Raw genomic sequence first — 23981 nt, 5'->3', positions numbered from 1 at the left:
CACTTTATTAACGGCAAGGGCAATTTTATACCCAAATGCAAACGGAGGGCATAATTGATATATTTTCAATAGTTCAGGGGCATATTTGACCCTTTACCTTTTAGTAAGATATAGAAATTTTTAAAAATCTAAGCAAAAAGGAACCTTTTTCAATGGGTATGTTTGAAATTTATTGACAACATACATATGAGTCAATATACAAAATTTGAGGAAGATTGAAAGTGATTTGATATCAAATTTTGTAGTTAAAATCGAGTTTAAAAAATTCTTCTATAACACATGTATCACACACAGGAACACGTGGATATATATGTGAAATATATTTGATACACATACGATACATATATGATATACAATGTAATACACATATCATCTTTTTCATGTTTATATTCTACTTCGAATTTTCAATTCAGACCACCTCAAAACTTCACCAAATTATCCAAGAACCGAGTACAAAATTCTTAAAATGTACCCAACATTTTAAGCAACAACATCCACTCAAAAGAAAGCAAAAATTTGATATTTTTTTGCTACAAATAACTAAATTGGATAATATTTTGTAGTATTTGGTTAATATTAGTAATATTTTATGAATTAGCTAATTTTTATACTAATTGCTTATGGCTGACATAACTAGTAGTTTCTCTTAAAGTAACAACACGTATAATAGGTAACAACCATCCAAACAAGATGTAAGCGAAGGAAAATTATTGTATTTTTCTTTCAACTTTTGTAATTTTATCATTTTTTCATGTTTCAATTACAGACTTTACTCTAATTATTATAATAAATATTCTATACTTTATTTAATTAAATAATTGAGATTTATTCAAAAATCTTATGCTATTTTTGCTTAAATAAAAACCTTATATTGTATATTTCGGAAAAAATCTTACAACTTACTATGAGTTAAAACATAAATTAATTTTTATAATTGCTTTAATTCTGAATTACTCCATTCCTTCCACTTTATATGATATGATTTAGAGTAGGATGCTCAAAATATGCGAGTTCAAATATAGAATCTTTAAAAAAAATTTAAAATAAAACTTATATATTAAGAAATTATAAAAATATTATAAATTATTATTTAAAATATTTAAAATAAAAGGTCACGGTACAAAAACGTTTTTTGACTTTTCAAATAGTAAATTTCAAATAAAATAAGACAAAGGGAGTAAAAGTTTTGCAACAATATCTACTTTTCTAAAATGAAAAGGTGCTATTTTTCCAATTTCTATCCAAACACTGTTTAAAATTCAGCAACATTTAAAAAGTGTTTTCAGGTATTTTAAATCCAGCTAACTCGACACAAGCTCTCCGTACTCATTTTCCCGATCACCGGCGTTGGTCAACTCAGTGAACTCAGCAATGGATTCTCCGCCGCCGGAAAACGCCGGAATGGGCGTAAAACCTACTACTATCTCCGTCTACACTGACTACCTTTTGAATCGAATTTCCAACTACTTTCCGGCGACTAATTTCGTCAACAGAATTTCCAATTTCTACCGTGGCAGCAGATCAGGCGCCAGTAAACGACGTCGTAAGAAGATTTGTCTCCCGCTTCCTTTCCCTTCCTCCTCTCCTTCCCCTGAATCTTCTACGTAAGTCCTCTCTACTCTCTAAATTTAGCATTTCATATGTGCATTATCCAGGGATAGAATATATAAATATAAATATGCGTGTGTTTTATATGTGCATTATATATATATAAATATGTGTGTGTGTGTTGAATTTTTTTAAAAATATATCTTTAGTACTGAAGAATGAGAGAACAATTTGTTCATAAGAAAAGTTTCTAATCTGGGGATCACTAAGATGCAGGGTTGTATGTGAGGCATCTAAAATTGTTGGTACATTGGAGGACATTATGGAGTGCGTCTTTCTAAATTTGCATTATGTCCAGAAGAACTTAGAATATTGGCAATCTAAAGCAGAGGTTAGCTACTTTTTTGTTTGAAACGATATTCTTATATAATCTTTTTTTCAAACAGAATTCAAGTGAATTGTTATGTATGTACAATTTCAGGGATCAAATGCTCTAAAAGCATACTTCATGATATGTGAGAGAGGACCATCTGCATTTCTCAATGGTACAGCTCAGCTGATACGCGATTGTGTTGGTGAAGGTTCTGGGGTGCAACATACATATTGTTTGGCATCTTCTTATATATCCGAGAGGATAAATTTCTTGATTAGCTTAAGATATCGTTTGGCTACATTTTTGGCACAGGTTAGTCGCTTATCAAGTGAACGATTAATCATATAACATTAATTGGTAGTTTATTCCATCAATCTTTTCTTTGATGCTGTAAGAGTGTTCCCGTTATTAAAGAAAAAGTGTTCCCTTTACTGGTTTTCTCATCCCATACTGGTTTATGTACATTTATTATTGCTATGTAGAAAGGAAATGAAAATCTGAGCCATTTGTTTTGGATACCTTAAGAGTTGCTGAGCTTCTAACCAAGAGGGTATGAACTGAAGCTTTTCAAGTTTAGGGTCCAGTTGGATACTGTAATTCGTCCACAAGATGATCCTTCAATTTTGATTTTCCTCTTTAGTTTACTTGACATTTTGCAGTGCAGTTCTCTATCAGTCCATATCCCAGCCTTCATACCACACTATTTTTTTGCTTTTATAGTTGCAATATATCTATGAGATGATTTCCATAAATTTCTCATAACATTTTCTCCGTTTGTATCTCTTCACTAGGAATTGTCCCTGTAAAAATATGTCACTTTCTGGAATAAACAATATGTTTTTAATCACTTTTATAAGCGTTCTAAGATGGCTATGATTGAGTTTTGTCTTTCTAGTTAAAAGCTCTTTGCTATGTGTACCATAGGTTGGGCACTTCATTTAGCTTAGATGGCACTTTAGTGCAGCACTAAATTGCGGAGACGCGCATCTCAGTGCCCAAGGGCTCTATCTTGAGAGGGCAATAACAAATAATATATAGCGTGTAAAACTAATTTCTGTATTAATTGTTAAGGAAACATTATGGCACATATGTTAGAAATTAAGAATAGGAAACTAGAAATTTGATATAAGAAAAGTAATCACCAGTATGAACCAGAAACTTAAAGGTATGCATCTTTATATATGCATGTTTTAAAACTTACTTCACACTTCACATGAGTTTTACTGAATAATTTTCACTTAATTTGATTGGTCGATATATAGATTACTAGAGAGCGCAGAGTTTTGGTTTTGGCATCATGTCCTATAGCATTCCATAGAGTGGTGTTCCCTTCTTTTTTTGGGTTATCAAGTTAAGATCTTGCTTCTTAGTTGGATGTTCTTGGAAGAAATAATCTCTCTAAGGAGTCGGTTAATGTTGCATAGCTTGATGATTTAAGTATATTTCAATGCTGTATGGTAATAAATCCTCAATTTATATCTTTCCTTGCATATGTATAGGTCTATATGAAGGTTGACAAAGCTGGTGAGGAATTGGTTAAGGATACTGAGAAGTCATTGACATCATTGTTGGTTGAAATGAATGATCTATTTCTTAAGTTGGAGGCATCAATTGGCCATTTCCATGCAATGCGCCAGGTGAGGGAAATTGTGTAATGATAAGGTTTCCCACCTAAAATGTTTGAAAATGACATTTGTTTTGCTAGCTACATGTTTGTCAAATATTGGTATTTGACGTTGTCCATTAATTGATTCTGCAGCAAAGCTCTTCTGTTGATGAAAGCTATTCTTTTCCCTTGATATTCGAGAAACTTCCAGAAGTAAATCAAGAAGGCTCTCGATGGACTGATTGTGAGATTAGAGATGCCACCAATCTGATCTACCAAAATATAGACAGATTGAACACGTATTTGGCTGCCATTGTAAGAGTTCCCTACTGACTTGTAATAAGATAACTTTATCTTTTTTATGTTAAAGCTCTGTTCATCTTTCAATGTTTTAGCATTCGATTTAGTTTCATCATCATCAAATTATCTGGTATGCTGTATAACATACGTGTCATTCCTTGAAATTAGTTGTCAACTAAGATCTGTATAGCTGAAGTACATATATTAGTATGTATGTGGTTGGGATACAACACAAAGTCCTGAAAATTGTAAAATTAGGGATACCATATTAATCTGGAATACATCATTTGTTTTGTGTTCTTAAATCTCCATGGCCTTATTTCTAACCAACATTTTGTACAAAAAACATTCATAAATTTCAACTATGGACAGAAAATTCGAGTACAGATATTCCTCAAACATACAGAAATCAAATTCAAAAACTGTGTATTTAGGTCACTCCATAAGGTTTTTATTTCTAAACTTTTGTTGTTACAAATCACCCCACAACTTTATTTTTCAAAATGTTGAAGTTTCTATCTGGTGCCCCCTTGAAGGATTTATGTATCCCGGTAGAGGGATGCGCATGTCACAAATAAAAAATTCAAGAAAAGTAAAATACATAGTTCGTATGAATATCAGTAGCATCTCCCAAGTATCTGATACGAGCGCACGGAGTGCGTCGCCTAAATATCGGTTTTTCAGTTCCCATACCAATATCATGCAATTGTTTTATTGAATGGCATATCTTGGATAGATAGCCTGTGTAATGATTTTATACTCTGTGAAGATACAAAGCAGATGCATAAATCTGTACAAGAACATGAATGGACGATAGTATCTTATTTTAGAAATCCAACTGATTTGTTACTCTCAAATTAAAATCTATTTTTAATTGCCAAGATTTATCTTAATTATGAGTTATCAAGTTGTAATGAAGTGGATTATATTAGGGTTGCATCTAGTATCTTATTTTAGAAATCCAACTGATTTGTTACTCTCAAATTAAAATCTATTTTTAATTGCCAAGATTTATCTTAATTATGAGTTATCAAGTTGTAATGAAGTGGATTATATTAGGGTTGCATCTAGTGGAGGTTGTTTGTCTTAGAAGTTATTATTTAAGTGGATTATGCTTGGTTTGCATCTAGTGAAACTTGTTTGTTTTAGATGTCAGAATTATCTGATTAGGTTGTATTAGGTAACATTGTGGAAGAGAAGTGGCATAACTGATGTTTGCTGCAGTTATCAGGAGGCTATCTTATTGAAGGGGAAAACAAGGGATTTTGCTTCTATTCAATGCAGCTCATTGCTGTCATATGTCTGGAAATTATGATCCTAATATCTTTTTAACTTTAAACGGGTGCTTGGCAGAGTGTGATGTTTAAACTGATATTAGGGCTGTCTCTTGGCTTTCATTAGGAAAGTACTAAGAGGTTTTTGGTCAAAGTTGATAAAAGATGAGGGAAGAAAGTGAAATCAAGAGGTTGAAAATGAGGGTGATGAAGCAAAGCGAGCAACTTAAGGGGACTAGAACTTGATCAGTTATTACCAAAGCAAAAGAAACAAAAGCGAAGAAACACAAATCTGGATTTGCAAAAGAGCTTTGTTATTCTCTTTATCACAGTTTTAAATCTTAATCTATATCTTGCCGGGTTTACTCTCTGATGCTTCTCTTTTCTTTTTGTTTCTTTCTTTTGGCTCTTGGGTTGTAATTACACACATATAGGACTCATATTCTCGTATTTTTTGGATGCTGGGTTTGCTGCTAACTTTAGACAGAAGGAAGTTTAGTGGTTGGCTAGATCAGGACAATTAAGCTGTGGCAATTCATAAATATAATGCTTCCTTAAAGCCTTTTGGTTCCAATAAGTTTAATAAAAGGTTCCCACACAAATGTGTAGGAAAAGCACTATGTTATCATAATATATTTGTAGTTTGACTCTTCCTTTGAGGACCTTTTTTTCAGATTTTTGAGGAATGTTTGTTTGCCATTAATTTTGAAGGTTACAATTCACCGAAAGCCCAGGAGAGTTACTCGTTACTGGATACCATATACCTGTGGGATTGTCGGCATCTCTATTTGTTCATTATGGTTTCTTCGCCATAGCAGTTTAGTAGGAAGCTCTGACATTGACAATTGGATTCGTGAGGCAAAGGACTCAACACGTAGCTTCTGGAATGACCATGTAGAGCAACCGGTAAGCTGTGTGCTTATATCAATCAAGCAACTATGCTACAATGCCAAATTTGTTGTGTTGGCTGTGTAAATCCTTTACATCTTTAATGCACATAAATAGGACTAGAACACATATTTCCTGACCGCATAGATATAGGACTTTTTCAAGTTCTAATGAGAGCATAAAATTCTTGATTTATATTTAATATCATATTAGTCTCTAACTTTTGGACAATATTGATTGCTTTCCTGTTGATGCCAGGTCAAGATTACTTTGATTTTTTTAATCTTCTTAGATATGTAGATTCTTACATTGTACATGAATATAACACCAGGAGAATATTCACTCCTTGATTTTCTATTTCTGTTTGTCTGATCATACTTTCTAAGAAACACTTCTTTAACTCATGTTCGTCTGTTTTTTTCCATCTTACATTTTAATTCTCATTTATTCTCTGAGAATGAGATAGCACATCTAGGATATTTTAATGATCTTTGCATTCTGATGGACTTTTGAAATGATGAAACTCTTAATCTCTTCTATTTTTTGTCTGTTTTTGCTGACATGAGTAGGTTCAGCAGGTTAGATAAGGCGAGATCTTATATTTGAGTTATGTGTTAGTGGTTTTTTGTGCTAAATATCTCTTGTTTTCACCAGCTTCTCTCTATTAGAGACGATCTTTTCTACACTTTCCGGAAGAGGCAGAAGGGTGCAATGGAACCTGAAGAGGTGCAGTTAACTGCCGACTCTCTACACAGGTTAGTTTAGTCAACTATAACTTTGTTTACATCTTGTGCTCAATATGTAAACTCAGATAGGTCACAAGATACAGTAGTATGCTTTACTAATGAGTTGCTTTTATTATACTTGTACATCCATTTTTTATATATGAAAAAAATATTGACAAGTTACTGGACGTCTATACAATGCATATACTCCTAGGTTTTGGACTGTTTTTGCTGCTCAATACTCTTAGCAATGACACAGAAGTAGTCTTACGGGGAAAAGAAGGTTCTAAGTTGGACAAGCTCTTTTATATATTTTCTTAAGAAACTCTATGTTTTTTTTGATAAGTTCTTAAGAAGCTCTATGTGGTTGTAACTCCTCTGTAATAGATGTTTCTCCAGTTTGTTTTGGCCGAAAAATGCTGTGTTTTCTATTAGCATTTTCTTTCAACATTTTTTTGTAGAATATTATACGTGGTCCTTGTTGAGAAACACCATGCTGCTTTATGGTCTATATGATGCTCTAGCAGTGCTTGTTCTCTTTCACTCTTTTAATAGTTACTGTCTTGTCTTCTTTTCTTATGTGCAGAAAACCAATTTCTCTTAAGCATTTAGTGCTTTGGGATAAACCTGTTACAATAATATTGGTTTGATATTGATTTGCAGAATGTTGCAAGCTTTCACTGAGCAGACAAAGGGTGAGAAGGCTCCACCTAATGCAACGGATCAGCAAATGCTTGAAATAGTAATGATGAGGTGTGGCTTCCTTCTGGTTTTGTTTGTTGCTTATTTAATATGTAGGGATTGAATAATACTACTCATTGTAGAGGATTGTATTTGCCTTCCGTTTTGCACGATATGGTTGCAACCTAATAGATTCATATTTCACCCTTGTTGTTTTTTAGATTTTTAAGAAAATACATGCATGTTTTATTTGATCCTTTCAGATGCTATGAAACACTTGATATGCAGGTCTTGAATTGCTTGTAATCACATGTATCTTTAGTTTCTCTATGTATTTATTTTTTTGGAATGAGGATATACAAGTAAGGAAAGAGATACAGATCAGAATGAGTAACACAATATTTGCGTAGAGAGGAGATTTTAGAGGTTGTGAGCATTTGATTCTTGATATTAGAGCTAGAAGGTTATTATATGGGACAACGAGGATGGTAGACTGTGGATGTGGACGACATGGGGACCTCAAAAATTTCTTAGATATAGCTCCGTTAGGACGGAATGTGGTGCCAATAAGGTATTAAGGCCACTCAGAAGACAGACATAAGTATGAAGCCTACTAGTAATCGCTGATGCATTGTCACGACCCAAAATCCCAAGTGCCGTGATGGTGCCTATCATGATACTAGGCAAGCCGACAACTCACACATACCAGCATCTTGAAATTTAAAATATACGGAAATAAGCTTACGTAAAAGTCTCATAAAAATGAGAGAAAACGTCATAGCTCAATACAGAATTTCCCAAAACCCGGGTGTCACTGATTACATGAGCATCTATACAATAACAAAGTCTGAAAAACACTGTCTAAGAGAGTCGAACAGTACAAATAGAACTAGATGATAAATGAGGAGAGTCAAGGACTGCAGACGCCAAAGCAGCTACCTCGAGGATCTCCGAATTGAATGATAGCTCCGAGTCAGCAACCACCGTACCCAGAAGCACCTGGATCTGCACACGAAGTGCATGGTGTAGCGTGAGTACAACCAACTCAATAAGTAACAAGTCTAACCTTTGGGCTGAAAGCAGTGACGAGCCTCACAGGTACAATCCAATTACAGGAATACAATACAGAAATGTAGGCATGCTTTCAAGTTTAACAGTTAAAGCTCAAACAGGTAAGATATGTCAAGTGTAACTGAAATAAGAAATGATACGTCTCGATATCTACATGTCAGTTATGTATGCCAACTGAAATACAAAACAGCGATGAGATCATATGCATACTCTCAGAGTATCAATCACTCAGTCCTCCCATTCACTCCATCCTCACAATCACTCATTCCTTACAGTCACTCAATCCTCCCAATCGCTCGGCACTCGCACTCGCACTCAGTAGGTACCTGCGCTCACTGTGGGTGTGCAGACTCCAGAGAGGCAGATCCAGCCCAAGCGCTATAATAAATCAATCATGGCATGAATCAATAAAGCCTGCTGCGGCGTGCAATCCGATGCGATAAATATCCCCACAATCAGGCCCTCGGCCTCACTCAGTCACCAATCTATTCAGTCTCTCGGACTCACAATTTCATGAAAATCAGCCCAAACAATGATGATATGAAGTGTCAATAAATGACAACAGAGACTGAGATATGATATGCGGATGATAGGTGTGACTGAGTACATAATTGCAAATTAAGCAAGTAATTTAGCAGCAATACGACCTTTGTGGGTCCCAACAGTACCAACATATAGACTAAGCATGATTTCTAACATGAATCGTAGCTTAATTTCTCTAACACATGGAGAATATACGGATAATAACAAGGTTATTCAACTATACAGTTTCACGGAATCGACCGAGTCACAATTTCTACGGTGCACGGCCACACGACTGTCACGTAGCATGTGCGTCACCTCAACATCAACCACATAACACGTAATTCAGGGTTTCATACCCTCATAACCAAGTTTAGAAGTGTTACTTACCTCAAACCGTGCAAATCTCTACTCCAACAAGCCCTTGCCTCGCGAATCGGCCTCTGAATGCCTCGAATCTAGCCACAAACAATTTGATACAATCAACTCGAGCTATAGGAATCAATTCCATATGAAAATGCTAAGTTCTTAATCAAAAGTCAAAAAAAGTCAACTCAAAAGTCAACCCCCGACCCCACGTCTCGGAATCCAATAAAAGTTACATAATCCGAAAGCACATTCAACCACGAGTCCAACCATACCAAATTTCGACACCAAATCGTCACTCAAATTCCCTAATTTAACTCTCCAATCCCTAGCCTAAGACTCCCAAAATTACACCTCAAAAACACACAAACTAGATGGGAAATTCAACGGGCAAACAATTTTATTGAATAAAAATGATCACAAGTGACTTACCTCAAGAAACCCCTCGAAATCCCTCTCAAAAATCGCCTTAGTCCGAGCTTGAAATGTCCAAAATGATTAAAAATCACGAAACCCTCGAATTAATATTCTGTCCAGAGGTCTTCGCTTCTGCGTACCATTTTACCCGCACCCGAGGCCCCCGGGACCTCAACCAAACATACCAACAAGTCCTAAAACATTATACGAACTTAGTCAAGGCCTCAAATCACATCAAACAACATCAAAAACACGTATCACACCTCAATTCAAGCCTCACGAAAACTAAGAAATTCCAACTTCTACAATCGATGCCGAAACCTATCAAATCACGTCCAATTGACCTCAAATTTTGCACACAAGTCGTAAATGACACAACGGACCTATTCCAACTCCCATAACCAAAATCCGAGCTCGGTAACCACAAACTCAACTCTCAGTCAAACTTCTCAATTTTCCGAACTTCTAATTTTTTCAACTTTCGTCATTTCAAGCCAAAATCAACTACGGACCTCCAAATCACTATCCGGACACACTCCTAAGTCCTAAGTTCAAAATCACCATACGGAGCTATCGGAACTATCAAAGTTCCATTCCGAAGTCGTTTACACATAAGTCAACATCCGGTCAACCTTTTCAACTTAAGCTTCCAACCTTGAGACTAAGTGTCTCAACTCATTCCGAAACATCTCCGGAACCAACCCAACTACCACGGCAAGTCACATAACGACAATTGAGCATAGAATAAGCAATAAATGGGGGAACGGGACTACTACACTCAAAACAACCGGCCGGGTCGTTACACGCATTTGGGTCAATTCGGTAGCTAATTACTCATTAATAACTATTTACTCTAGAGTATACCGACTTCTTTGTTGTATTCATCTACCTGTTTCTTATTGTTTTACCAGTGTATTTTTACATCTAATCATTGTCCTATCATCCGATCTGAGTTATTCCTTTCGTGTACTCACTTGTTTATGCATCTCTGAAGGGAAACACTATTTATATACCTTCTTCCTGTTCCATGTGATGTAATTTGGTTGAGCGTGGAGATAAAACAGTTAACCTGATCTGACTTGAGATACTTTTGATAAATAAAGCATTTTATGCATGTAAAACTGCACCAAGTAGGTGCACGTATGTACAAGCGAAAATTCAATTCCTATTACAAATGGGGGGAGCTGTGGAATTCTGAAAAACTGTGCTTGTCATACACTTTTCAGTATTTACACCGAAAAGCCAGAAAATACAAGCCCTTGTATTTAAGCTTGTGTATTGGTTCTGCCTTTCTTCAAAGCATCTGTGGTTTTGGTCCAGCAAATGCACAAGAGGATGGTAGAGTCAGTAGACCACTGGCTCTTGATGTCTTTCTCCAACGTCCTTCCAGACCATCACCATATAAGCTCCTTAACTGATTTTGGCATTACGCAAACACTCTAAATGGGTTAAGAAATATGTGCCAGATCTGTTTGGTCACTTGACAGTGCAGAAGAAGGCGATTTACATCCTCTGCTTCTTTCTCGCGCAGAGAGCACCTATTACGAATGCTGAAGCCCCTTTTCTGCTTAACTGTTGTATATAAACTGATAATCCGAGAAAGATAATATACTTCCAGTGTCTTGGAGTTCTAGAAACTGGTAACTTTGAATCCAAGGTGCTGACTTGGTTGGCTGATCAATAATCACCCAAATGGCTTCATGTTGCCTCGCAGTCTTCGGCAATCCAGAGAGAAAGTTCATAAGCCAAGGTTTTAGTAGGAAGTAAAGGCAGATAATCTAGATTCTCATTGAGATACTTGAGGCAGATAATCTAGATTCTCATTGAGATACTTGAGGCAGATAATCTAGATTCTCATTGAGATACTTATGTGCATTTCTTTTCCTTATCAAAAAATGCAAATAAGTATTTTTCCCTTATATAAAAAAATACTTATGTGCAACTTTTTATAAAAGTTTTTTATAAAGTACTTTATGTGCATTTTAAAGGAGGCACAGCTAAGGAACCCGGAAATCAAGCATCGCTTCCGTGAAGGAAATAAAGTAGAAGACCTCTTGTCGAAGGAGGGTAACAAGCTTTTCGACCAATTAATCAGGACCTACCCATCTCCCCCAGCATTTGTTATTGAAGCTTTAACGGCAGACAAGGAAGGAAAAAAATTTCCTAAGAGTATTTCGAATAGTTTATGTAATAAATTGGCAAGTCTTGCCAACGATTGTGTTTCCTTACGTAGCTATATCTCTACTTTCAGTACTAGCAGGGACTCTATGAGTGCTGCTACAACTTCTGTTACGCCCTCTGGGCTAACTTCTACTTAGTATTTAAATTAATATGTTTTGCTACCAAAAATAAAATATTATTTAGTGTATCTAATGGCCCTCGTCCTCTTCCAGAAGCAATTGTCCTTGCCACTTTATTACAATGGTAGTGCTTCTTATGTTTCAAGAATTTGTTGTGCTGCTTGCCTGCTCAGCCAATTACAGGTTGTATCGTGCAGATTTAAGAGGTTTTTCAATATGTGGAAACTGCAGGACAAGTTTTTGAATGATTTGAACCTTTTGGTGTGATGGCAGAATGGACCAGCTATTTGCTCATTCTTGTTAACAGACTAGGGTTTCTGATGTAACAGCAGAATCTTTAACTTTCAATAATAATAATCGTAACTGCACCAGTTACAGTTGCAAAATAATTTTATACACTTTCCTGCTATATGTTGAATGTTTATCAATGCAATAATACAAGTTTGTTGCATAGCTTGGATATATGTTAACAGATTACGTTTGAAGCAGATTATTTTTTCTCACATTACTAGCAGTTGGGTCCACAGTACAACAAGGTGTGTGCTTTTATGTCTCTCTGCTAACTGATTTTTCATTTTAGGTATGAAAAGGAACTGATGCATCCAATTCAAAATCTTTTTTCTGGGGAGCTTTCTCGTGCTCTTCTTATCCAGGTAATATACTCCATACTCTTGTAATCAATTCTTTCTGGTTTTGGCATATTTCTAACAATATCTTTTCTGCATTACAGGTTCAGAAGCTGAAGCTTGACATTGAAGAGTGAGTGAGAGCAACTGATATGCTAGTTCTGAAATTCTGAGAGTTTAAGGCTTTTCTTGTTTTCTTCTCTGATTTTCATACGTTAAACAGGGCTATGCTGGAGCTGGATCAAATTCTTAGGGCCAATGAAATCAACTTTGCTATTTTAGCTGCTTTGCCTGCTTTCTTCCTCTCCCTAGTTGTGATCATGTTGGTGCGTGCTTGGTTTAAACAGGTAAACTGATTTCACTGTGTGATTGTTTTTAGTGCATAGCTAAAGAATTCTCCTAAATACTTGTGATCCTGGTTTTTTCGTTTATGTTTGATTTCTATTCAAGAATTGAGCTCACAATACCGTGATGAATTTTTTATCATACTTAGAAGACCCCCCCAACCAACCAAGAACGTTTATAGGAATATTCAGAAAATTGACCCTAAGGCAGATCAGTGCAACATCAAAAGTATGAAGCCATTGTCACTTGAGAACCATACAAGGCATATTAATTGTTAGAAGCCCAAAATAATACAGAAGTTGAATTTTTGCAACATAATATTAGTCCATTAAAAATAACTGTAAGAGGGATTAGGATTTTTGTCGCATGAGAGACAAAGAGGAGGAACTGTAGGGAGAGGGGAAGCAGGGAGAGTATTCCAGCACTGCTTAACTGTGCCACTTTTGTATAAGACCTTCTCTTCTACCCACATCCCGTTCACACAGTTCTTGAAGCCTCTGCTTTTGATGATTATCAAGCTATGTCAGTTGGTTCAGCTACTACTCTTTCTTCTGTTGTCCTGTTTGTTGTAAGATTACTGAAGGAAAGGATGGTCATAAATTCAGAGAGTTCTCTACACAGAGTATTGGAGTATAGGAGAGAAATAAGGGAACCTATTTCCAATCTCATCAAAGAAAAAGATAGAGAGGAGTCTTCCAGAGAAAAAGATGGAGTGAAGCAGTTTTCTGATGAGGGAGGCTTGTTATGCAGTTCACAGAAATAGTTTCTATTATATTATAAAAAAATGAATTCTTCGTATTTGTAAGCAATTGTTAGATCCTACTGGATCGGGCACTTCCAATTCCATCTTAAACCTAAAAAATGGACTCTACTGTAATTCAGGATAGCTTCAGCGAATATTCTCTTCATTTCTCTTTTCCCCTTCTAATGCTATTGACATAAGGAAGTGATTATTTTTTGAAACTAAGAAGAAAGGAAATGGAAATTACTGGTTGAGATGTTTGATGGTTAATATGGTTCTCTTATTTTAAGAGTCTTGACGTGCTGTGCAAAATCATATAATGCCATTAATTTTTGAATGAGATCAGGATAAGAGAGCAGAAGGCAGGGGAAGGGTTGCTCGAATTCAACGACGACTGCTAATTGTGGAAATAGAGAGAAAGATTATGCAATTAGAAAGCTGCAAAGATCAAGGACAAGTAAGGCCCTTTGAACTTTATCAGCATCTTTATTTGATCCTTGTACAGTAGTATTTGTGCCTTCGAGAATCTCATATTTCTTTCACTATCATAAAATCCATTTTCATCTAGTAATTTAGAACCCTTTACTCAATCCTGCTCTCCGTAACAGTAATGCGATAAATATCTTTTGGTCTCCAACAAGTTAACTAGGTGCTTGCATGTAATGCTGCCATAGCTTGGAGTTGAGTTCTTGTTTTTGGTTTTACTGTTCCCTGTTTTTTTTATTTTCCCTGAACTCTTCAGGAAAAAGATGCTCAATGCATGTTGGGATTGGCATTATATTATCTGGATCGTTTATACTGTGCTGTGGAAGGACATGCAAGAGCGACTGGTGAATGGATAAGGTTTGTTTCTCTTTGTCCTTTATCTTAAGCCTTGCTTTGTTCAAGGCGTGAGACATTTGTTGATTTTGAAAAGTATATTTTCTGAAATTTTACAACTCTAACATGGCGTTTGCATGTTGTATAGTTTGAGGCAGGATATCATCGATTTGGCGAAGCCAGATATTCAAACTGCGCATAAACTCAGGATTACATCACGGATGGAACGGGTATATGATTGTTTGCTTCCTTTACCAAAACGACAGTAGTTGTGCAGTCTTCACATTAACTAATTCATTCAAACAACTTTTCCATGTTGTATAAAATGAGGGATGATGCCCTCTTACGCGCTCCACCTTTTTCTTTTGTTTTCTGGGGTGAGATTTTGTCCACGAGCATTATTTGCTGCTCGTTACAGTGTCCTCCACGAGATCTGAAATTGTAGAACTCAAGAGACAACAAGCTCCTAATATATTCCCCAGCAAAGAAACGGGGAATACATCCGTTAAGGACTTATTTGTGTTTCTGCAGTGACTTCTCAGTTGACATGACTTGTTAAAAAGATGCTCCCTATACGGATTCATTTGATTGACAATTGCTAACGCTCATATTAAATAGTCAAAGATATTGGATTGCTTCATGTATGAACCTTCTTCACTTTATCTTGCTCCTTTGGAGACATTCTGGAGAAATTTTCAAGCTTATTTTGTCCTGTTGCACTGGCAACTTTCTCAAACAATGCATTATTTAAGGTAGGGTAAATAATTCTGAGAATACTTTGATCCTTTTTAGGTGATTTTGCTCCGCTTTCTTCAAGTTAGGGGCTGATGGCGCCACGCCCCCAGCTTCTTAAGTTAGGGAATTGTGAGCTTCTTAAGTTAGGGAATTGTGCTAGACCAATGCTACAAGCTTTTGGATCCAATTGAATCTTCGTAAAATTGATCATTATGAGTGCTACGATCGTAAAATTGATCATTATGAGTGTTACGATTGATGTGGTAGGCAGGTCCAGTCGATCATTGTGAGTGTTATGATTCATTCGGTTGGCAAGTCCAATCGATTCATAGCCTCTCGGTCAAATATTAGAGTTGGCAATCATGGCATTGAACCCAAACTCAAAAGCATTATCCTCCCTATGAACTAATTGCACATGAATAAACCCAACAATCCTACTTATGCATGAACATGGAAATGCAAGAACAAGGATGTGAAATGTATTTACTTTTCCAAGAGATGCCCCTTCCAAAGCCAACAAGTGTTACCTAAGCTTTAATCTAAAAGTGAAGGTTTTTGAACACTCTTATTCATGTGTTTCATTGATGAGAAGATAGTTCTTAATAAAAGTTAAGTAGGAAAATTGTAATTTCGAAAATAGTATATGTATAATATAGGAAAATTTCTTCATGTAAAGAAAATGAAGTCGAAGCAATCTTCTTGCATATGTTTTTTGTATACGTTATATGTTGAATTCTATACGAATTTCTGAATGGAACAATTCTTACACATCGGCTAGATTATGGAAAGATGGATGAAGTACTGCCTATTTGAAGGTTGCTGAAACTAATATTGAAGAGGATACATCGCACCCATTGAGGTACAACCTTCTTCGGATTTTGTGTAAATACGGGATACTTTGTGCATCGAGTTTCCCCAAATATCTTTAAAATAAAATATTAAAAAATTAATCAAACTTAATTGATATAGAAGAAAATCAGAGACTACTCAAGCCGTCTAATTTAGTTACACGCAAGAAATTAACCAAAAGCTCGAAAATTTTCTTTTAAATTAAAACAAAATAACCGATGGGATAACGATTTTTCAATATCCGATTTCAAAATATGAAGTGAATATGTGATGCTCGACTTTATAGAGCATTTAGTGGCTATGGTATCAGATGAAAAGAAAATCCAAACAATCTATTTCCATAATTTTTCACGGTAGCATTATAGCAACAAGATCTTTTACTTCTCAAATCGTCAAGTACTTCTTTCAAATGGTGATGAGGAAGCATAAGAAGTATTCCCTCCTTTTCAATTTATTTGAACCTATCTAGAGTACGAGGGCCAAATATTAATTTTTGGTGTAAAATCGGACATACATTCTTGAAATTTTTTGAAAATAAAATTTATATGTTTAGAAATCACATAAAAAGTATTATAAGCTACATAGTTAATAATTCAAAATATTTAAACTACTTGCAAAAAAAATGATCAAAGAAAATCTTGAAACGAGGGGAGTATAAGTTAAAAGTCTATTGTGGAAATAAGAATTACTAATATAAGAAGTGTATAACGTTCAAAGAAATGGGGATGTAGCTCAAATGGTAGAGCGCTCGCTTTGCATGCGAGAGGCACGGGGTTCGATCCCCCGCATCTCCATTTTTTTACTTTAATGATTTAATATTTGGGCTAAATGAATAAATCTGAATCATTTGTATATTAACAAATAAAAAATTGTCTTGTTATATACAATTGGTAACATTCTGCGGAAAAGAGAAGCATCTTCTTCACTTGAATTAAGACATTGTAACTGAAAGCAAGATTTGGAGATGGTATAGAGTTGTTTAACATTAATCTAAGCCTAATACTGAACGGCTACAATCGTACGTTTACAAGAATTATAAGTAGGGGCAGATCTATAGTATTAAGTGTGATTCACACGAATCCAATAATTTTTGCGCATATTCTATATTTGTATTAAAAAATTCACTAAATTTATTCTAATAGTTAGCTCGGAATACTAATTCGTTGATTGATTATTATCGTATATTAACTTGAGATTTCAATAAAAACCCAAAAACTTCAAATTGTAAATATGTCTCATATTATTGGGTACATCATACATGGCTGGGCTAAGCCTCAATTTAAACTAACTAGATTAGACATTTTTTTACCTACACATAAACTACTAGTTCATATATTCGAATTTCCAAGAATATTTTCTTGATTTTTCCCTTAAAAGTAGATCAATATACAATTTCACAACATCTTTTAGGATTTAACTTGTATATGAGAGACAGAATACAACAACAACAATAACAACAACAACACAGTAAAATCATACTAATGGGGTCTTGGGAAGGTAGTGTGTACGCAGACCTTACCCCTACCCCAAAGGAGTAGAGAGGCTGTTTCCGAAAGACCCTCGGCTCAAGAAAACAAAAAGACAAAAGGACAAAAGGAGACAATATTAGTATCACCACAATAATCATAGGAAAAAAAGGAACACCATGAAATGCAGAAGAAAGATGTAGAGCAAAAGTGATAGCTAGTAAATAGGACATGCACTGAAAAGCGAAGTAGTAAAACACAACATAAAGATGAGAGACAGAATAAAGATACTTTTAACAATATTGGGTTATCTAATAGTCAATGCCATGTAATTTTTTATAATAAGTAATTGATTGATAATCTAAAATAAAATAACTTTTTATAAACAATTAAATAGTTTTAATACTGCAAAAAATCTTTATAGAGCACGTATATGAATTGGTAGGGCTAAAGGCTCGTGATATGTATTTATTAATTTAATTGGTATTTTTATTAAATCATTTTTACTAATTATGATATGAATATTTTCTAAACCTAATATCTAGTAATAATTTAATAAACATAGTAAATTTAAATTAATTATAACTTTTAATGTTTTAAAAAAATGCTACTTCTTTTAAGGAAGACCGTTGTTTCAGTTTTTATATACATTAAAAAAAATACTAAGATTTGTGGTAATTATTATAACACCATTGCCCTAATTTTATTCTAAGATTTATGGTAGGGTTGTTCAAAACCGAACCGAAACGGTTAACCGAACCGAAGGCTTATTGACTAACTGGTATCGAATTATCGAGGTAATGGATGGTGAACATATTAAGATTTTATAATTAACGGGTTAATGGTTTGGGGACGGATTACTCAATTTTCTTATCGGGTAAACCGTTAACCCGTTAAGAATTTTTATATTTACACGTTTACCCCTATGTATATAAAGTACTATTGAAACCCTAAATAGCTAAATCCCTAATCTCTATTTTTCTAATTGAGAAGTTGAAAAATCGAAATCTGAATGATTAATACGTGTATGTCTGTATGAGTAGTCTTGATGGTATTAAAAATTTGGTTAATACGTATATGACAATATGAATAGTCTTGAATACTCTTCAATTCAAAAATATTATTTGGTTAGATCTTAGGTGGTATTAAAATTTTGGTATTGATTTGAATACCAAGATTAAACAATTTTGTTTTATACCAATTAAACAATTTTGATACTATAAAAAATCTTTATAGAGCACGTATATGAACGGGTATGGCTAAAAACTCATTGATATGTAAAAGAGCTTATGTATAAAAGATTATTTTGTTAATTTAATTGCTATTCTTATTAAACTATTGTTACTAATTGTGATCTGTAAATTGTTTGTTTATTATGTAAGATAATATAATTATGGCCAATATTTTAGCTAATGGAATCCATCTCACATAAGCATAAACATCTTTGCAAAGTGTAGATTTTGTTGGCAATATTCTTTGGGACCCAAAAATATTGCATTATGTGGTGGACATCATTTGCACAAGTTGTATCTCTTCTTTTACACCTAAGAGGCCAAGACTTTTTTGCCTATAAAAGGGAAAGCCATTAGTTCATTTTAGACACACCAACAAGACTTGTCTTCAATTCTTGTTTCTTCCTTTCTTCCTTTCTTCCTTTATTAAGAGTGTTTTGTATGAGAGTTAGTGTTGGGAAGCACTTGTGTGAATCCTTTCTTTGGAATGATCTTGTGAGATTATTCTCTTAGGATATTTGGGATTAATTAGAGTGTTTACTCTAATTTTGTACTCTCTTTTGTACTCTTATTTTTATAGTAAACTGCTCATCTCCGCTTGTGGACGTAGGTAACTTTGACCGAACCACGTTAAATTTGAGTCTTCTTTATCTACTTTAATTGTCGTTGTTATCAACTTTTATTGTCTTTGTTATTGCCATTATACCGTTGTTTGGCTATATTCTGCTATACTGTTATTTGGCTATATTCTGCAATACCCGGGTTCCCGATCCTAAGAGATAATTTTAAAATCAAATACCTAATAATAATTTAATGAAATTATTACTCACTTATAGTCCGAATAAATATTATTTTCAATGTTTTTTTCCTTAAAAAAAATAACTAGGACCATAAGAGAACCATTTCTAAATAATTACCTACTTTTCGCAAAGGAACTTTATAAATAATTATAAGATTATTTTTACTAATTATGATCTGTAAATTGTTTGTTTATTATATATGAATAATTTTAAAATCAAATACTCAAAATAATTTTATAAAAAATAGTAGTAAATGTAATTATTGCTCACTTATAGTCAAAATAAATATTACTTTCAATGTTTTCAAAAAAGCGCTACTTCTTTTAAGGAAGACTGTTATTTCAGTTAATATATACATAAAAAAAAATAAAAAAGCAAAAATTATAAATGCTGAAAAAAGAGAACCATTTCTAAATAATTACGTACTTTTCCAAAAGGAAATTTATAAATGGCTGAAATTTATTTACCAAACGGTAACATCCAATATCTTCTCCCATAAGCTCACTACCGTCTAACGGCTACTTAAAAAAAAGCCTTTAAACTAATATCAACCGTCCGATCATTTCCCATCTAACGCTCCTGATTCAAAACGCCAAAGAATATGACCGTTAAAGTCAAAAGCGCTCCTTTTCGCCCAATTTTGCCCCATATAAAAACCCTAATAGTATCACCAAAATTCTCTCTTTCACTCACAAATATCTGAAGAAAAACTCAAAAGAAAGAAAATTTTACGAAGAAGAAGAAGAAGAGAAATAGTGGCGACTCAGGATAGTGAAAGAGGAGGAGAGGCGGGTAACGGTCGTCTCCAATCGTTTATTTCATCGATATTTGCGAGTATAGGTGGTGTTTTTAGTCAGTATAATAATCAAGAACAAGAAGAAGATCTTCAAATGGATAACAATAGTGTTGGTGTTCCTCACAATTTACCCAGAGGTTAGAATCAATTTCTGCTTTTTTTTTAACTGAATTTTAATTAAATTTCCTTTTCTGACAAGGTAAAAATATATCCTTTTGTGTATGCTTTTAACCGAATCTCATTTGGTTTTTATTTTTTCTTATCTGACAGAAAATATTTTTTTGTGTGTGTGCTTATAGTGGATTTCTTGAAATTTTTTTGGTATTGTTTTCCTATTTTTGACTGAATTTTAATTGCAGTTCATTTGGGGTTTATTCTTTTCTGACAAAAGAAAATGATCTTCTAAAGTGTGTGCTTATTGTGGGTATCTAGGAATATTTAGTATTGTTAGTTTCAACTGAATCTCTGCTATTTTTTCAAGCTTGATGTAAGTTTTGATTTTTTTTTTATTTTGTGCTTACAATGTTTTTTTCTTTTTGGAATTATTTAGTATTGTTACATTCTTTTTTTTCCTTCCAATTTTTGACTGAATTTCAATTGAATCTCATTTGGATATTTCCTTTTTTAGACAAAAAAAAACCTACAAGTAATTGTTTTGTGTGTTTGTGCTTGTAGTGGGTTTCTTGAAATACTGTGTATTGTTATATTATTTGTTTTAATTAAGTGTCAACTGAATCTCTATGTTTGGGTGTGGGGGTGGGGGGTGGGGGGTGGGGGTATGCTGAATTTATCTTTTGTTGTGTGTGCTTATAGTGGGGTATATTTTCCAGTGCTGGAAAAGATATAGAGAGTGGATTGAAAATTAGTTTATGGAACTTTCTGCTAATGAGAATCAATTACATAGCTGACCTTAACTGATATGGAATTGAGGCTTAATTGGTTGACTAATTTGAAATATTGAAATTCTTTATCCTTTGTCTCATGAGAATTCTATTGCATCTGTAGGAGAAATGGGAGGAAAACAGAAAAATGCACAAGCCGATGGAAGAAATAGGCGTGCTCTCGGAGACATTGGCAACCTTGTGCCTGCTCCTGCTGCAGAAGGAAAGCCTAAAGCAGCTCAGATTTCTCGCCCTGTGACTAGGTAAATAGGCGTAATAGTAGTTGTTTTTGTATTGTCTTTGGTTTCAAATATCTGTCTTTCTGTAACTCCTATCTTTTTTTTCAGGAGCTTTTGTGCACAGTTGCTAGCTAATGCACAAGAAGAGAAGAACAAGGTGGAAATTTGCCTAAACAATTGAATTGTAAATGGTTTTATGAAACTTGCAAGATTCTTGAAATGGTGGATATAATTTATTTTTATTATTTTGTAGAAACCACTAGCAGAAGTTGTCAATAAAGATGTACCAGCCAAGAAGAAGGCATCAGATAAGGAAATGAAGACTGTTGGGGGAAGTCCATTGAGCAAAAGAAAAGCAAAGAAGTCTGGAAAGACTCTCACTTCTACTCTCACTGCTAGAAGCAAGGTTATATACATTTACATTTTCTCTCTTTAGATCAATAGTACTCTGTGTAGTAGTATCAAGATTTTGATAAAATTGGTTTCTTTCTCAGGCTGCTTGTGGACTTTCCAATAGACCAAAGTATGAGATTGAGGACATCGATGTCGCTGATGCTGATAATCATTTGGCTGCTGTAGAGTATGTTGAGGATATCTACAACTTCTACAAGCTCACTGAGGTATATTTGTGAATCTCATTCTCTTGTTCTATTTCTGTTTAGAATCTCATATGCTCTATGATTGTATGATCCAGGGTGAAAGTCGAGTGGATGACGACTACATGAACTTTCAACCAGACCTGAATCATAAGATGAGAGCCATTTTAGTGGACTGGTTAATAGAAGTTCACAGGAAATTTGAGCTTATGCCTGAGAGCCTTTACCTTACAATTACCATACTGGACCGTTTCCTCTCGCTGAAGACGGTTCCAAGGAAGGAACTTCAGTTAGTTGGCATTAGCTCAATGCTAATTGCTTGCAAGTATGAAGAGATTTGGGCACCAGAGGTATACATATATGTCCTTTCAGATTTGCCCTTTATATCTATTATTAGTCTGTTGTGTGCATATGTAAATCAGATTTTATTTTCTTGATTTTTGCAGGTGAATGATTTCATTCATATATCAGACAATGCATATGCCAGAGAGCAAATACTTCAGATGGAGAAAGCAATTCTTGGGAAGTTGGAATGGTATTTGACAGTTCCAACACCATATGTTTTTCTGGTTAGGTACATTAAAGCTGCAACACCATCTGATAATCAGGAGGTACTTTACTAATTCCATCTTTTGACATGAATTCTTGTTTGGGATAATTACCTTATTGGGCCCCGCCCTCCATAAATAATAGCCGGCAAATCTATATGTTTCGTATATATACATATAATATATAAAATATACATACCATATACATATTATGTACATATTATTATATACATATTATGACATACATATTATGTACGTAATGGACACATATGTTTTGACATGAATTCTTGTTTTATCTCAAGTTGGCTAATAATATTTCTGTTGCTTGTTGTAGATGGAGAACATGACATTCTTTTTTGCTGAACTTGGTCTTATGAACTACAAGATCACAATATCATACCGCCCATCAATGCTAGCAGCATCGTCCGTTTATGCTGCTCGTAGCACTCTCAACAAAACTCCACTATGGACTCAAACTCTGCAGCACCATACTGGCTACTCAGAAGATCAGTTGATGTAATTTTCCTCAAGAACGAACTCATTTCAGTTTTAGTATCTTAGGTTGATATTATGTTTCTAGTCTCATGTGTTTAACTTTTTGTGTAACAGGGAATGTGCAAAGATATTGGTTAGTTATCACTTGGATGCTGCAGAAAGTAAGCTGAAAGCAATTTACAGGAAGTTTTCGAGTCCAGATAGAGGTGCTGTTGCATTCTTCCCACCAGCAAGAAATCTCCTACCTACTACTACTACTGATGCTGCTTCCTCCTCTTCTTGAAGAATTTTATTTTTTAGTTTGGGAAGCTTTTTGGGATCATTTTACTGCTGTGATCTCTCTAGCTTAGACTAAGTAGTGGTGTGATAGTGTGATTTGATTTTGGAGTGTGAAACTTTTGTATGGTTGATGATGATTTTACCTACTAGTGAAGTCATGTAAATCCAGAATATATATTTTTTTGTGAATATAACTAGTTCATTCTTTTTTTCTGAATGTGTCGATACTCCATTTACTTTCTTTATATTAATTCTGTTCAGTCATTGTTTCTAGGGGGTGTCCATTTACTTTCTTTATATTAATTCTGTTCAGTCATTGTTTCTAGGGGGGTGTCTGTTCAGTCACTGTGTCAATACTCCATTTACTTTCTTTTTTCTGAATGATACATTTGTTATGAATAGATGTAACAAAAATCTGTTACATAAGAATTTGTCAGTTCCGTTTGCATATATAGAAGAAAT

At 34.4% G+C, this 23981-nt stretch overlaps 2 protein-coding genes and 1 non-coding gene across 3 annotated transcripts; all 3 read left to right on the top strand.

Moving 5' to 3' along the window:
- Positions 1–1279: 1279 nt before the first annotated feature.
- Positions 1280–15247, top strand: LOC107822564 (protein DGS1, mitochondrial). Its single transcript, XM_016649115.2, has 14 exons — positions 1280–1604; positions 1825–1939; positions 2030–2233; positions 3421–3558; positions 3681–3842; positions 5813–6007; positions 6644–6744; positions 7378–7467; positions 12652–12724; positions 12802–12830; positions 12921–13044; positions 14131–14241; positions 14527–14627; positions 14752–15247. Exons 1-14 carry the CDS (start codon positions 1372–1374, stop codon positions 14870–14872), a joined length of 1797 nt encoding a protein of 598 aa, XP_016504601.1. The 5' UTR covers positions 1280–1371; the 3' UTR covers positions 14873–15247.
- Positions 15248–16908: 1661 nt separating this feature from the next.
- Positions 16909–16981, top strand: TRNAA-UGC (transfer RNA alanine (anticodon UGC)). The gene has a single exon. It is a non-coding gene; the product is annotated as a tRNA-Ala (tRNA).
- A 3594-nt stretch (positions 16982–20575) lies between these two features.
- On the top strand, positions 20576–23523 carry LOC107822562 (G2/mitotic-specific cyclin S13-7-like). Its single transcript, NM_001326098.1, is given in 9 exon segments — positions 20576–20618; positions 21487–21625; positions 21710–21758; positions 21855–22007; positions 22096–22221; positions 22296–22547; positions 22644–22808; positions 23080–23261; positions 23355–23523. Coding segments are annotated over 9 exon segments (1278 nt in total).
- The last annotated feature ends 458 nt before the right edge of the window (positions 23524–23981 follow it).

The sequence above is a fragment of the Nicotiana tabacum genome, chromosome 19, assembly GCF_000715075.1.
Source record: "Nicotiana tabacum cultivar K326 chromosome 19, ASM71507v2, whole genome shotgun sequence".
Classification (NCBI taxonomy): Eukaryota; Viridiplantae; Streptophyta; class Magnoliopsida; order Solanales; family Solanaceae; genus Nicotiana; species Nicotiana tabacum.
Note: the sequence above shows the minus strand (reverse complement) of the source record. Positions and strands in the feature narration are given on the sequence as shown.